The following is a 16,913-nucleotide window of genomic DNA, read 5'->3' as shown; positions in this document are numbered from 1 at the left end:
TTCCCTGACTCTGTAGGTCTATTTTAAATTCCCAAACTTTACCCTGACATTTTAGGCCTATTTTTCAGTTCTCAAACTTTTCCTTGTCAGCTTAGGCCTAACCCCCTAATTTCCCTTAGTGTCCAAAGCATGAAATTCGTTAATCAACCGTCAAACGCTATACTTTACCACTCCCTTTAACCACGCTCATTGGAAATAGCTAGTAAAAAAACGGACCATCCCAAATCATTAGACTAAACCTACCCCGTATGACCCCGTCTAACCTCTAACCCCCCCCCCCCCACACACACACACACACACACACACACGGAACGGATATGCAAACCCCTAACCACCTCAGTCATTTGAAATTAGCGCAAACTGCACTCCTCAAAACGTGCCAATGAGGAACTGTCAGGTTAAAATATCTCTTTTAAAAGACTTAAGGGAAGATCCAGCGTAGTCTCTGTTTACTCCCGAGGGGTGGCGCGGCGTACGTTCCGCGCTTCCGAACGTCATTTTATTAACAAAACAAGGCGTGTTAGTAGAGAGCCCTAGCGGCCTTGTTTTCAATTAGTTTAATAGACGTCAATACAATACAACGTTGCAAATAATGGACACTATTTTTCTACTCTGTTAGGACACGTTCATTTCAATTAAAGGGGAACGGCCAAGCTTTTAAAATATGGCCCTATTTCCGTATCAAAAGATTAACAAGACGTTCAATAAACTAACACGTACCTTTTTTTGTCTTGAAAAATTGCTTTTGGCTCATAAAGTTGGAACGAAAAATAACGCCAGGTGTTTGGGTTTGAATTTTCGCCGCCATCTTAGGGGCTGCCGCCTGCGCCCCTAACCCCGTATGAGCGATTTGCGAACTATCCTAACTTTAGGCTTAGGTCATGTATAACTGGAACACGCCGCGCGTGCGAAACAAATTTTTCGCGTCTTCAGCAGCGCGCGCTTTTACGTTGTTTTTTTGTCTCACCAGGTGTCGCGGCGGACGCGCGCTTTTCGATTTCCCGAAATTTCCTTATTTTATTAAAAATTAACCACTCAATATTTTTTGATGCGGTTTTCGCCATAAATTTTAGTTTTTAATGGGCTATAGGGCTATCTAACTGGTTAAAGCTTGACCGTTCCCCTTTAAGCTGTAAATCGCTTCGTAAATAACATTGCGCACGCAATTTTTTTAAATGTTATCTTGCATGAGAAGTATCCGTTTAAAACTTCAAAAGGGGGAAGGAAATACGTCACTGTCGTGCGCTTCAATCGCGTTCAAAAACGTCAGCAGGGCTCCCACCAGATCCCTAAAATCAGAAGTAAATGAACCGAAGTGATCGAAATAGCGCTAAGAATCGGAGGGCGTTTTCCTTACGAAAATGATGAGAAAATCGAGTCAAATAAAAGCTAATTTTCAACCCCGACTATTGACGCGATAAATTGCTCTTGGGAATTGCGGGTATAGTTATTTCCATGTATAAAAAATGGTTTCATAAAAACAAACGCGTTTTTTTTTCGGCCTAGGAGCGCGCAAAATTTCAAATTCTAGGTCAAAATGTAACTTCATAAGGAAAACGCCTCCAACATAGCAGTCTGATAACTTCAGTTCATTTACTTTTGCTAAAATACCTACCCTAAAAACGAGATTTGGTCACTGAAGTACCCTATTTTCATATAATCTAGGGTATCCAACATAATCTTAAAATATGTTTATTCATCTGCTCAAGGACAGTTTAAAAATAATCAAAGCTTTGGATTCATGATAAAATAGTTCGAAAATAGTACACAAGGTGGCGCCACAAACTTGGAAACATTTTTAAATCATAGGGCGGATTAAGTTCAAATAAAGAACTGTTTGTTTTACATTGATCCCTATTTGGTTTCCTATTTGAAAAATTTGGTTCCTATTTTATCCTATTTTTATCGCGAAAAGTCCCTTTTTACCCCAATTTAATTAGTAGAAATAATTACATTCTACACTTTTAACATAAATATAGGCCTACGTCCAATTGCCACTAAACAATACCCTCTAAGATTTTCGACTACTAAGCAGAAAATTCCAAAATTAGGTTTCATTTTAGAGTTATTTCTTCAAATTATCAGATTATAATTATAGTATTTTTCGTTAAAAAAATAACTTTTTTATATGTTATATATAGGGTTTGTATGAAGCTACTGTCTAATTTTCCATAATAAGTTATGACGAGCTTGCGAAGGTGCATGTTTCATATTTATGGCCCCAGTTCGATGCTTATGTATTTATGATACTCGATATATAAATTATTTATTCATGGTGAATTCGAAGCAAAATTCAGTTTATCTGAAATTTGTTTATCTGGCAAAGGGAATTCAGTTTACGCTACAACCCGATAACAGGCGGCGCTCTTAACCATTCATCTAACTCATCATTATTTCACGCCATCTGGGAATGTCGGGAGAGTGTAAACACAAGCAAAATATACGCGGGAAAGATAATAATAATAAAATATGTCCTAAATCCAACGAAATATTCACGGGTTTTAATCATGTAGAGTAGGCCATGTGCTGGTCCAAAACGTGTTTGTCAAAAATATGAAAACGGTAAAAGTAGAAATAGGACTCGTTGACAAATTCTATCCCGACCAGTCGCTTCCAAAAAATGAAATCCAGATAAAAACGCAATATAGAGCGGCTGGCGCCATCTCTACCATAAAAACCGAACTACTTCACTCGATCCGCCACTTCGCGTTACAACAAAATCAATTCACGGCGCGGAGACATTAGAGAAGTTAAGACGGGCTTTAAAAACGCGTGCGGGGAACATGTAGGGTTAACAGTCTGTTCGCAATAAACCTACTCTTTCATTTTACCCCTTCGCGTTTTCTATTTCCAACTTAACCCCTCTAATCTACTTTCTCTACTGTCTAGCTAATAAAGAACTATCGCGCGGCTTAAAAGGGTAAAGTCTGTATTTGAATTTATAGCACCCAAATAAAATATAAAACAAGTTCGGATACGACTACTATATACCATTCTTCACAAGCTTATAATTTTTTTTATCAACTGGGGATTTTCGTCTTTAGGGGGTCCCCGATGTGTCTGATCCACTCCAGTTGGGCTTTATGGAATTGACGGACGAGGGCGACATCTTTCGGTCGTAAATTGAGTCGCGCTTTCATTCATCTAGGAGGCGCTTGCTCGTAAAACTCTGGCAATATGACGGAATTGTAACCCACCCTGCATGACCCACCAACTTTTTCCATTAGGCGAAGGACACCCCGGGACGGCTACCGGAAATGGGGTCATCCCTAAAGACGTTTTCAGCTTAAAAAGACCATTTCTGGAAAAATGTTACCATATTGTTGGTATTTTTTGTTAGCAATAGAGCTATGTATTACAATTCTACACAGATGGCGTTGATATTTTGGTGTGGTTTAAAAATTTACTAGGCTATAATAAAAAAAATTTACACTTCGAAAATTTACTACACTACACTTTGATCATAAATAATAGTATACTACACTTTGATCATAAATAATAGAGGATATTACACTTTGATCATAAACCATAGAGGATACTACACTTTGATCATGATGGTAAACTATACTACACTTTGATCATAAAGAGAAAATATACTACACTTCGATCATAAATAATAGAGGATACTACACTTTGATCATAAATAATAGAGGATACTACACTTTGATCATAAATAGAGCATACTACACTTTGATCATAAATAATAGAGTATACTAAACTTTGATCATAAATAATAGAGGATACTACACTTTGATCATAAATAATAGAGTATACTAAACTTTGATCATAAATAATAGAGGATACTACACTTTGATCATAAATAATAAAGCGTACAACACTGATCTTAAATTGGAAAACATACTACACTTTGATCTTAATGATAAAATATACTACACTTTGATCATAAATAATAGAGGATACTACACTTTGATCAAAAATAATAAAGCGTACAACACTTTGATCTTAAATTGGAAAACATACTACACTTTGATCTTAATTGGAAAATATACTACACTTTGATCTTAATAATAAAATATACTACACTTTGATCATAAATAATAGGATACTACACTTTGATCATAAATAATAGAGGATACTACACTTTGATCATAAATAATAGAGGATACTACACTTTGATCAAAAATAATAAAGCGTACAACACTTTGATCTTAAATTGGAAAACATACTACACTTTGATCTTAATTGGAAAATATACTACACTTTGATCTTAATAATAAAATATACTACACTTTGATCATAAATAATAGGATACTACACTTTGATCATAAATAATAGAGGATACTACACTTTGATCATAAATAATAGAGGATACTACACTTTGATCAAAAATAATAAAGCGTACAACACTTTGATCAAAAATTGGAAAACATACTACACTTTGATCTTAATTGGAAAATATACTACACTTTGATCTTAAATAGGAAAATATAGTACGCTTCGATCTTAACCGGGAAAATATACCACACTTTGATCTTTGTCACCTTAATAAGAATCTTGTTAAATTAAAAAAAACTGTTTTATGAGAAGTCCTCTATTTTGTAAAAAAAATATTATAGAGGTGCCTATTTTACTCATGAATTATTTATTTAAGTTTTTTTAAAAGCATGTTACGGAATTACAGCAAAACCTGTCCAACAATTAAAGATACTACAATTGATGTATTGCTAAAATGTCACCTTATTAGAAAAATCTAAACATTTGAAAAAGATTTTGGTTTACTAATAGTTCTCGCTAAAATTTGGACAAAGTGTAAAAATCACCCATTAATAAAAATCTCTATAGCCAGATGTTGCGTCCGTCCGTAGTTTGAAAGTCGACAGACAATGGCACCACCCTGCGGTAAAAATTAGCAAGTGGCTACATCGTCCACTTGTTGAGCTGTTTCTCAGCGACGATGAAATTTTTTATGAAAAACAAAAGAACGAATGCAATGGAGTGTATAAATTCGAAACTTCATTGTCTCTTAAGAGCCACTTGTTCAAGTTTCAAAATCTGGATAAAAATTCGAAACTTTATTGATTAATAGTAAGAGCCAGTTGTACAAGTTTTATAATGTAGATGGCGCTTTTAAAATAAAAAAATTCGTAAGATCCGCTACTTCAAGTATTAAAAACTAGATGGCGCTTTTCAATCCAACAATTCTGAAATTCTGCTCGTTTCGGTTTCATAAACTAAATGGTGCTTTTCAATAAAACAAATTCAGAAGGTCAGTTTGTTATATTTTTAAAAACCAGATGGCGTTTTTAAATTTTAATATTCAAAAGTTCCTCTTGTTCCAAGTTTTAAAAACTAGATGGCGCTTTTAAATCCAACAATTCTAAAGATCTGTTTAAGTTTTAAAAACCAGATGGCGTTTTTAAATTAAAGAATTCAAAAGATCCGCTCGTTTCTGTTTTAAAAACTAGATGGTGCTTTTCAATAAAATAAATTCAGAAGATCAGTTTATTAAATTTTTAAAAACTACATGGCCCTTTTCAATCTAAAAATTTGAGAGATCCGCTTGTTCAAGTTTTAAAAACTAGATGGCAGTGCTTCCACTTAGAGGTTTTTTTTCCCTTTTTAGGGATTTCCCGACTTCAAAGAGATTTTATTTTGGAAGAGATTGAAAAAGGGAAAATTAAGTAATTAAAGGATTTTTGAAATTTTCCTTTATTTCGCCAGAAATATATTTCGGAATCCCAGGCGGAGGCGCACAGATTTTAAAAGATTGATAAAAAAAAACGTTTTTCTTTATATAAGGCTTAAAAATTATAAATCTTATTGTTTTAGTTAAAAAAAATATTTAATTGGGAGAAAAAAACTTATTTTTCTTTGTGAAAGGGGTAAAAAGGTATTCATTAGAACCGCCAGAGGGAGAAATGAGATTATCGAAGTGGAAGCACGGCTAGATGGCGCTTTTAAATCTATAGAGTAAAGAAAACGAGAAGGATATTGCTTTGTGAACGATCCCTCATTTTTTTATGAACGACAGAAGCTACAACTTCCGCCGCGAGAGGGCGGGAGTGCGAATCATTTTCGTTTCGCTCGTATCTCTCATAAGTTCTCTTTTGACGCGTGCTTTAAAAGGGAGAGTTAAGGGAAACTGAACCTGTTTTGATATATTTATCGTTTCAGAAAAAAAAGAGAATTGAATCGTAGTTATAGATTGAGTTGTTAAAAGTTCGGGGTTCAATGGCCCACCATTATCCACAAGCGACCTAGCTATGAACCTTGGCTAGTATCATCAGCTGACACTGAGTCTTTCAATTTTATAGATATTTTTTATGAATGGCCACTTTCTCGCTATTTTTTTAAGTGTATTTAGCGAAGACCGTATGTGAGCTCCAAACATCCGTTTTCTCGAACTAATAAGCTTATCTATTTAGACACCGGGTGGCGCTGTCAGATATTACCCGTTTGAGAAGTTACAGATTTCACCGCCAGGCGGATCAGTGGGCGGTTTCATAGAAAATAAGTCAAATTATTGACCTTTTGCCGTTTATAGTAAAAATATTTTTACGGTTTCTATCGTCTGCTAAATCATAAGCCTCGTTGACACCTAATAGAATCGTCGATCTGATTACGCTGCAAACAAACTTGGCGTTGTATAGAACTTCCAGGTAACAACGGAGAAGCATCTCCTACGCGAGCTAATTTTCGCTGGAGACCAAGGCCTAACGAAAATAAAAACGCTTTTATCACGAAAAATAACGCTTACTTCATCAAAGTAATGTCAAATTAGTTAATTATAACACTAAATTGACTGTTTTAATTACTCACTTCGATTTTTTAGATACATATTTTGAAATTCGAGTCTATTACTGGTATTTATGGCTATTAGCGTAACCCGGTGGTAGTCCCAACTCTAGCTAATTTTGGCTTGAGACCAAGGCCTAATGAAAATAAAAACGCTTTTATCACGAAAAATTACTATTACTTCGACAAAATAATGTCAAATTAGTTAATCAGAACATTAAATTAACTGGTAAAATTACTCACTTCGATTTTGTAGGTACTTATTTGGAAATTCGAGTCTAAAAACGCGTTTTTAACTTTTTACTGGTATTTATGGCTATTAATGTAACTTGGTGGTAGTCCAAATCATACTTCATCATCATATCGATAATTATATAAGGCATCAATGAGGTTTACGTAAGTCCTTCAACCTGTCTATTATACCCATAATCAGATTTATAATAATGTAATTTATACTAATTAATACGTGGGCGTTAATTCAATGCAAAGGGTTATTCCCATCCGTCAGATCTGTCTATCTGGAAAATAAGCCATCACAGTGACTAGGCGGATGAGGCGGTATCGAAAGGAGCTGCCATGTTTAAGAATGACGTAAACCACGCCAACTACAGCGTTGCCAGATCTTGAAAATCAAGTTATCGCAAAATTAACGATTTCAGAAACAAACATCGTACGCCTGAAAATTAACGGTGGGAATATTGATAAAAAAAACTTTACTTGACAAATTTTTGAACCACGCTTAAATCAAGTTTAGTCTATTCTATTGGTAAAATCTTGAATTAAACCAAAAATCTAATATTAAAAAGTTGCAGGTTTAATCGGTTTTCTGTCAAATTAAAATGTTATCGTACGTGGAGGCGGAATTATCGAAATTTAGCTTCAAATTATTATACGATAATTATCGTACGTCTGGAAACGCTGGCCACCGTACGACTCTTTAACGATATTTATAAACAAGATGGCCCAGCCACAATAGTAGCCTCTTCCTGCTAGCACTCTTGATTTTACCACTTTGATTAAAAACCGCGGCTCAGCACTGGCATAGGTAGATAGAGATAACTAATACCATAAGTTTATAATATTTTTACATAAGTTTGTCACTTTGGGGAATATTTTACTGAGAGCTAATAACGAAGTGACGTCATCACAAGAAGAAAATCTACCCCTAGCGAGGCGCTGTCAAAGGCTACGCGTACAAAACCCATAATGCAGTTTGTCTTGTGAATAGCTCTCAGCAAAACTTTTGTATGTGAAGAATAGGAAGTGTCACACTTATGTTACAATATTATACACTTATGCTAATACCAATCGAATGACGTGTGAAATAAATTTAAATCGAGTTCCGTTGAAGATAATTCGTCGATTCCCGGGGACCTGTACGGAGCTATAGACTATACCGACCTAAAGCTTCCACTGTATTCCTCTATAGAGTGCTAGCAGTTGATGCGTTTTTAAAAGTTAGTGATGTCACGTTTTTTCTCAATAGACGTTTAACATTGGTGACGTCGCAGGGTTTCAAGCTGCTGGCACTATACTAGAGGAAAAGGCCAGCTTACGGGATCCCGTCCTGTGACAGCGTTGGCAGACTTACGATAATTATCGCACATTGAGATTATTTCATCGAAATGTTTAGGGCGTACTATAATTTTCATGGCGTACGATATCGTTCTTTTATTTCGATAATTCTGCCTCAACGTACGATAATGTACGATAATTTTTAAATATTTTTAAAAACCTACGAACGATTTAAATTTTATTATTCATTTATATAACTTCTAATTAAAAATTAATGATATACATTTTCTGCCGAACGTGCTGCGTAATCCTGAGTGTGAGTTTATTACTCCAAGCTGTCAAACATTTTTTTATACATTTTTAAACCTATTAAGTTCAGTTAATAATGAAAATAGGCTTTTTGTTTATTTCCCTGAAATGAAACTCCTATAGTGCTTTCCAAAAAACCATCTTAATTCAACGCATTTATGTAAGAATTCAAATTTAGCGTCAAAAAGAAATGTGCGATAATTTTCCAGAAAAAACTATTTTTTTTTGGCCTAGATACGATAATTTCAGATTTTCGATCTGGCAACGCTGTCCTGTGATACAATTTTCGCCGCGGGATTGGTGTAATAAGCGTTCGTGCGGTATATGCTAGGAGGATTCATATTCCTAGGTATATGGCAGCCCAAATATTAATTAATATTATTAGTCCTAGCTGCTATTAAGTATTATCATGAATATATCCATATTTATGAGTAAATTCATAGCATTAGAGCGGAAGATCGAACGAGCATATCTCCATCTTTTATCTCTTCGCCCAACTAAATAATTATTATACGTTTCAAAATATTCCAAATTAAGCCTTTGCAGTCAAAAATAGGAAGAGGAACCAGAATGTAATTAGACGACATTTCATTCCTTTAAATAAATCAAATAGGGCCTCAACTATCAAGCGAGGCTTAGAACCGTTATCTGTTATTAGAGCTTTCGTAGGCATTCGTACAATCGCATCAACTAAGCCTAACGGCGTTGACTAATCCAAACTGGATTTCTCAAAACACGGGAACGGAGAGTTTTAAGGGCAAAGTTCACGATCCTAATAACCGCCATCTATGAGCGGCTGAGAGAGAAATCCAGTGACGGTAATTCAAAGCTGTCTGCTTTGATTAAGATCCCCACAAAAGTTAACCCTTTGCAAAACTCTGGGAAAATAATTAAAATGGATCGCGAAAGGAACCCACTACATCAAACTTAATTTGGCGTGAAATGGGAAATATCAGCCGAGGAACGGCTTTCGACAAAAATTATGGCCCTACAAGTCATAGTTGGTCGCCCCCTCTAGCGTCGAAAGTGACTAATAACAATTTAAGATTTTGAATTAGACGTTACTTCGAATGTCATTGTTTGATTTATCAGATTTATAAATCAGAACGGTCCTAAAGAATGGAATTACTTAATATAGAAATATTTGTTTACTTTGTAAACTCCCAAAGAAATTGAAATGAAATATTTAGCTTTCATTGACACTGTGGTGCCATCTATGTATCCTCAGTCGAATATTTTCCATCCAAATGGCGACCTACGCGTTATTTAACCTTTAATCTTTTGGTTGCTATTTGTTAAATTGGGTTCTTTCGAATTGCTAAAATTAGGTCTACTAATTGTTTAATTTAGTTCTTTTAATTGGTTAAATTAGCACTTTTCTAATTGGTAAAATTAGGTCTTCTAATTGGTAAAATTAATTCTTTTATTATTGGTAAAATTAGGTCTTCTAATTCCGATCAAATTAGGTCTTCTAATTCCGATCAAATTAGGTCTTCTAATTCCGATCAAATTAGGTCTTCTAATTACGATCAAATTAAGTCTTCTAATTACGATCAAATTAAGTCTTCTAATTACGATCAAATTAGGTCTTCTAATTCCGATCAAATTAGGTCTTCTAATTCCGATCAAATTAGGTCTTCTAATTACGATCAAATTAGGTCTTCTAATTCCGATCAAATTAGGTCTTCTAATTACGATCAAATTAGGTCTTCTAATTACGATCAAATTAGGTCTTCTAATTACGATCATATTAGGTCTTCTAATTACGATCAAATTAGGTCTTAATTACGATCAAATTAGGTCTTCTAACTTCGATCAAATTAGGTAATCTAACTTCGATCAAATTAGGTAATCTAACTTCGATCAAATTAAGTCTTCTAACTTGACTTTTTAAGTGTTATGGGGAACAACTTTATAATAGGAACTGAGTCTCTAAAACCAACGGTTTTCTCGCGATTGTTTGTTGATGACCTTGAAAACGTGGTTCAAGGTCAATTATATATTTACTGATAAATATCCTTCACAAAAGTAATTCGAAAAAATAAATTTCATCGCAAAAATCGTCCTTTTAATTGTATAAGAAAATATGAAAATAAAGATAAAAAGCTAATAAATCTCATTTTGTGGTATCATTTGCAGCCATCAATTTGTTCTCAGTGGCCGCTCACGAATTTGGCCATTCTTTGGGACTTTCGCACTCTTCAATTCAAGGTTCCCTGATGTTCCCGTATTACCAGCATATAAGCGAAAAATTCGAGCTACCATATGACGACACTGTGGGAATTCAACAATTATACGGTAAGCATCAGTAACTTAATCGAGGTGCAGCGGTAAACCTTGATCGCGTGGCATGAATAATAATAATTTATTTCGCATTGAAAATGTATGGCAGCCCTGTTTCCCAGCGACTTATCAACAGGGTTGCGATACATTTTCGGTGTGAAATAAAAAATTTAGAACGAAAAATTTTCCGACTTACAACACTAGTATTTTCCAAGCATTTGATCGATTTTTGGAATATAGCTAAGGTAACTTAAGTGAAGAGGTTATATTTGAAAATATAGCAATATTATAAATACAGTTTTTATATAATAAAGATATCTTTATTGCACTGTATGGTTGTTTAAAAAGTTAACCAATAAATCAGTAAGTTATGTCAAACGAAGCGACTAGATTTGGCAGATAAATGAGCATCCCTGTTTCAAATAAAAATCCTTTTAAATTTTCGCGTAGAAATTTATAGAAGTTATTATTTCAAACTTTTCACAACCTATTTCCGGCGCTTAGGCGAAATGCAAACAAATTTCGTTTTAAAAAATAACGTTAAAATCCCGTCGACAGAAAAGTAAGTAGCCCAAATTTCCAGATCTAACGCTAGTGACTTCATTAAAAATTTAGTGAGCTGAAATACGGAGACCGTATTAACTATTTAACTGAAATTATATCGAAACAATTTCGATGCCGCTTGAAATATTAATCTACACAAAGTACATTAAAGTCAGATGATGAATAAAATATGAATTTTAAAACGTTACGGATAGTGGAGAGATTTATACTGCATAGCCTCGGGGATACATTTTCAATTATTAAATCAACGAGTTTCCCTGGAAGCCTTGGACTCGTTGGGTCGCATTTTATAATCATCGGAGCGTGATATTCTGCTTTTCAATGCTATCCATTGATTTAGAATTCCTTGGTGATTCTATCGATAGATATCGAATTCCGTTGTGATTCTATCGGTAGATATCGAATTCCTTGGTGATTCTATCGATAGATATTGAAATCCATTCCGATTCTACCGATAGATATCGAATTCCGTTTTGATTCTATCGGTAGATATCGAATTCCGTTGTGATTCTATCGATAGATATTGAATTCCGTTGAGATTCTATCGGTAGATATCGAATTCCGTTGTGATTCTATCGATAGATATTGAATTCCATTCCGATTCTATCGATATATATTGATTTCCGTTGCGATGCTATCCATTGATGTCGAATTCCTTGGTGATTCGATCGATAGATATCGAATTCCATTCCGATTCTATCGATAGATATTGAATTCCATTCCGATTCTATCGATAGATATTGAATTCCATTCCGATTCTATCGATAGATATTGAATTCCATTCCGATTCTATCGATAGATATTGAATTCCATTCCGATTCTATCGATAGATATTGAATTCCATTCCGATTCTATTGATAGATATCGAATTCCGTTGTGATTCGATCGATAGATATTGAAATCCATTCCGATTCTATCGATAGATATTGAATTCCATTCCGATTCTATTGATAAATATCGAATTCCGTTGTGATTCTATCGGTAGATATCGAATTTCGTTGTGATTCTATCGATAAATATAAAAACTGTTTTCGATTCTCTCGATCGAGATAAACCCCATTATTTACACATTTTTTGTAAAATTTGTAAAATAGATATTAGTGAATAGTGAGTAAATTATGGTTTACTCTAGCGACATACACCGACGAAAAATGTCATAACCCGCTCTGTTTCCGTCTGCTAACTGTACTCTTTTAAATAAAACCTCATTAATATCAAATAAAGCAGAAGAATTCAAAGCATTTAGTTCGATTTTTCAAATGTAGATGGCGCTACATTTCCATGTTTTTGTTTCTTTTCAGGTCCCAAAAATCCCATAAAATGGGCTTCGTTGCCGCCCATGAGTCCGACCAGGCCGCCGCCACCGCCCAAACCTAAAACACCCAAGACGCCGGTGAGATCTGGAAATCCTAATCAAAATCCCGACCAGAAGCCGAAACCGAATCCCAATCCCGGATACGTGCCTGACGACACACCGGATGAGCCGGAACCACCGCTGACGTGTTCGACGGGAGTCGACGCCGTGGCTACTATCAGAAACGAAATATTTTTCTTCAAAGATTGGGTACGTGACAATTATTTGACACCAAGAACGTGCAGAAGTAACTTAAAGCAAGTGTGGGCTCGACGTGAAGTAGCTCTTTTTCAAACAGATGTCGCTAGCATCGAAATAAAAACAAGATGCTTAAGCTAAATTTTGACCCAAAAGGCGGGACATAAAAGTACCCCTCGCGTTGATTGGCTCGTTTGTAAATTTAGCAATAACTTAAAGCAAGTGTCGGCTCTAGGTGAAGTAGCTCTTTTTTCAACAGATGTCGCTAGCGTCGAAATCAAAACAAGATGCTGAAGCTACATTTTGACCCAAAAGGCGGGACATAAAAGTATGCTTCGCGTTGATTGGCTCGTGTGTAAATTTGTCAATAACTTCAATTATAGGAATTGTTTACAATATATTTTATATGGGATATATAATTTAGGTTAAAGTTCACTAAGTAGAGTAAAAGTGGTCTAAGTATAACACTTTATAATGGCTCTCTGACGACGTTATTGTTTCGCTATTTTGAATTTTAGCCTCCGTTCCCATTAATAGATGGCTCCACGCTCTCCACGAAAGTCATTTTTTTCGAAGATTCGGATAGATTCATGGCCATCTCTAATAACAGGGGCCTTTTCATAATACAATGATAGAGCCGACAGTTGCTTTAAATTATTGTCATTTTTAAGAATATATTTTATATGTGATATATAATTTAGGTTAAAGTCCACCAAGTAGAGTATAAGTTGTCTAATTATAATAATTATAAATAGTTCTCTGACAACGTTGATATTTCGCTATTTCATTCTTTGCCATTAATAGATGGCACCACGCTCGTTTTTTCGAAGAATCGAATAGATTGATTGCCATCTCTAATTAAAAGGGCCTTATCATAATACAGATGGCAATGATAGAGCCAAAATTTCATTATGTCTGCTAATTCGTTAATAGCAATATTATATTGTAGACGGGTCAAAGGTTTCAAAATTAACGGGTGATCACATGAAAGAGATTAATTTCATTAGTTGAATTTAAATTAGACCACAAAACAAATTGTACACCCCAAAAGTTGCGTGTTGGTCCACCAAAAAGTGTGATACCGCCAATTAGTTGGACAATTTTGTTAACCAAACTAGTTGGCCTTTAAAAGTTGTGTAGTCTGAACATCCCTTAAGAAGTTATGAAAATATTAAAAGCTTTGGGGATTGACTGGTGACCTCTAGCGCCTACATTTTAAATTAGTCGTTGAAAATGGAGTGTATAAATTATAATTTATAATTATCATTTATTTTTATTATTATTATTTTTATAATTATAAATTATAATTCGATCAACGAATCCAAATTAAAAAATTCATTTTACATTATCCAGATGGCGCTAGAGACGGGTTTTGAGAGCGTTTCTATTCTGAGAAGTATATCATCATGGTAGCAGGGGATAATGTTATCGTACATAGTTACTTCTATGCGTTCTTTTTGTCACATAAGTTCGTTGTTAAGTTTTACTTAAGTGTGTCAGTTGCCTGTGTGAAATGTTTACTGAGAGCACAGCCACCTACCCCAAGAGGGACATGTATTGCTGGTAGTAATTTCATTTATTAATGTTAGGAATGTGATGCGGTTTTTTTAAGAGCGCCAAAGGTACAAAGACCAGTGCAATAATAATTGTATTGTAAAAGCTGGCTCGTGCACCACTTTTTTTTTTCGTAAAATAAAGAATTTTCACGCTCGATTTTCTGTTTGCTGTAAAAAAGCATCATCAATTACTGGAATAAACACACAATTTTGGTGGGCCTCAGATTTTGGTCTAATACGCGTTACTTGCCTCATCGTTAGAGGCGCTTATATTTTTGAGTACGACGTCAACTCTACGTCATTTCACACAGCTATCCATAATTTAATTTCAACTTACCTAAGACCACTTAAGGCCTTTTCACACGAGCCAACTTTTCAAATCAAAATGCTGAGTCAGCAAAAATGGATCAGTGATCCATTTTTTACTCGCGTACTTTTTGGTGGATCAACTCATTGAACTTTTATTCACACGAACCAACTAGTTTACTCAACTCAAGTTGACTCATCTAGTTGGATCAAAAAGTTGGCTCGTGTGAAAAGGCCTTAACATTCTACGATAAAAGTTATTATATGCTGACATCTGTTATCAGTTTCGATAAGCTTTGAAGGTACTAAGTAAATTAATATTTAGTTAAAATATTAAATATTTCAAATATATTTTGAAGGTGATATGTAAATTAATATTTAGTTAAAATATTAAATATTTCAGATAAGTTTTGAAGGTGCTACGTAAATTAATAATTAGTTCAAAACTTATTTAAAATACTTAATATTTGAAGTTTCTTATTAAAATAAATAATAATAATAACCTTAAAAGTTTACACTAACGCACAAATGATGGCGCCACCAAAATTTACTCTTTAAGGTAAGGTTTCGAGTCCCGTTGGATGTAAGTGGTTCTGACGACAAACTGACGCACCTATGAAACCTAGTAACGATCGTGTAACTTAGTCAATAGGCAAGGTGTCAAATATTGTGTAAATAATTGTTTATCTCTCAACAGTATTTCTGGCGACGGGATGATAGAGGTCTGAAAACGAAGGAACCAGTTCCCATCGACATATTTTGGTACAATCTGCCTTCAGATCTGGGAAAGTTTGACGCCGTTTATGAGAGACAATCCGGTTCGAAAATCGTGTTTTTCTCCGGTATGGTGCTTTCTTTTCGTCGTTATTTTTTTAGTGAACCTGATATTTTTAATAAACCTGATATTTTTAGTGGACCTGATATTTTTAGTGGACCTGATATTTTTTAGTGGACCTGATATTTTTTAGTGGACCTGATATTTTTTAGTGGACCTGATATTTTTAGTGGACCTGATATTTTTTAGTGGACCTGATATTTTTTTAGTGGACCTGATATGTTTAGTGAACCTGATATTTTTAGTGGACCTGATATGTTTAGTGGACCTGATATTGTTTAGTGGACCTGCTATTTTTTAGTGGACCTGCTATTTTTTAGTGGACCTGCTTTGTTTTAGTGGACCTGCTATGTTTTAGTGGACCTGCTATTTTTTAGTGGACCTGCTATTTTTAAGTGGACCTGCTATATTTTAGTGGACCTGATATTTTTAAGTGGCCCTGATATTTTTATTAAACCTATTTTTTAGTGAACCCGATATTTTTATTGAACCTATTTTTTTTAGTGGGCCTGATTTTTTTTAGTGGACCTGATATTCCATTTACAAGGCCCAAATCACATACGTTACCTATTTCCGTTGGCATGGTAACGAGTTTATGTCGGCCATGACCTTAGATTCAAATGGTAGTGACGTGTTTATAAGCATCGCAGGATCATGTGGTGTCTTGCCTGCTTATAATAATAATAATAATAATGCCTGTAGAATAATGTCATGGTGGCTTAGCTACGACCATAAGTAACTTAATAACTATAAGTATGACACTTCCTATTCTTTTAATGGTAAATTCCTTAGCGAACCTTTTTTTTTCAACTCTGAAACTCGGCTCCAACTTGGACTTGCACCCGAACTGAGTAGTATATTATCGTCTTTGCCATTTTTAGACTCTAGATGGCTTTGTGCAGGAATCCATACCTCTACTTGGAATGCTTATCGCGGCAGATTTTCGTCTCGATGTGGCTGACGGTTTTGTTGACGTCACTATGTTAACTTAACAAACAACGACGTGAGAGGGGAGCGCGCGCAGAGGGGATTTTTACTCTCGTAATATCAGAGTGATATTACCATACGCGATACGCCAGGATAAGCATTCCAAGTAGAGGTATGGATTCCTGCTTAACCTCGATTGCGCAATACCTCTGAAAATCAGTTCGATGATAATTTTTTCTAATTGTCATACTCACGTGTTACTTACGCTACGATCATAAGCCTATAACTTCTAAGTTTGAAACGCGCATAG

The 16,913-nt window shown here is 34.9% G+C and overlaps 1 protein-coding gene across 2 annotated transcripts in view; it reads left to right on the top strand.

Annotated features, from left to right (window-relative positions):
- LOC149958852 (stromelysin-1-like) overlaps window positions 1-16,913 on the top strand; it is a 127,131-nt gene that overhangs the window by 103,827 nt on the left and 6,391 nt on the right. For both annotated transcript variants that reach the window (XR_016478568.1, XM_090166251.1), the window contains exons 4-6: window positions 10,720-10,878; window positions 12,729-12,991; window positions 15,539-15,683. Coding sequence is in view for 1 of the 2 variants with exons in the window: in XM_090166251.1 (XP_090022377.1) it covers window positions 10,720-10,878; window positions 12,729-12,991; window positions 15,539-15,683 (567 nt within the window). In the remaining variant the exon portion in view is untranslated. The remainder of the gene's footprint in view (window positions 1-10,719; window positions 10,879-12,728; window positions 12,992-15,538; window positions 15,684-16,913) is intronic.

The sequence above is a fragment of the Leiobunum rupestre genome, chromosome 2 (genome assembly GCF_980474605.1).
Source record: "Leiobunum rupestre chromosome 2, qqLeiRupe1.1.hap1, whole genome shotgun sequence".
In the NCBI taxonomy this organism is placed as follows: Eukaryota; Metazoa; Arthropoda; class Arachnida; order Opiliones; family Sclerosomatidae; genus Leiobunum; species Leiobunum rupestre.
Note: the sequence above shows the minus strand (reverse complement) of the source record. Positions and strands in the feature narration are given on the sequence as shown.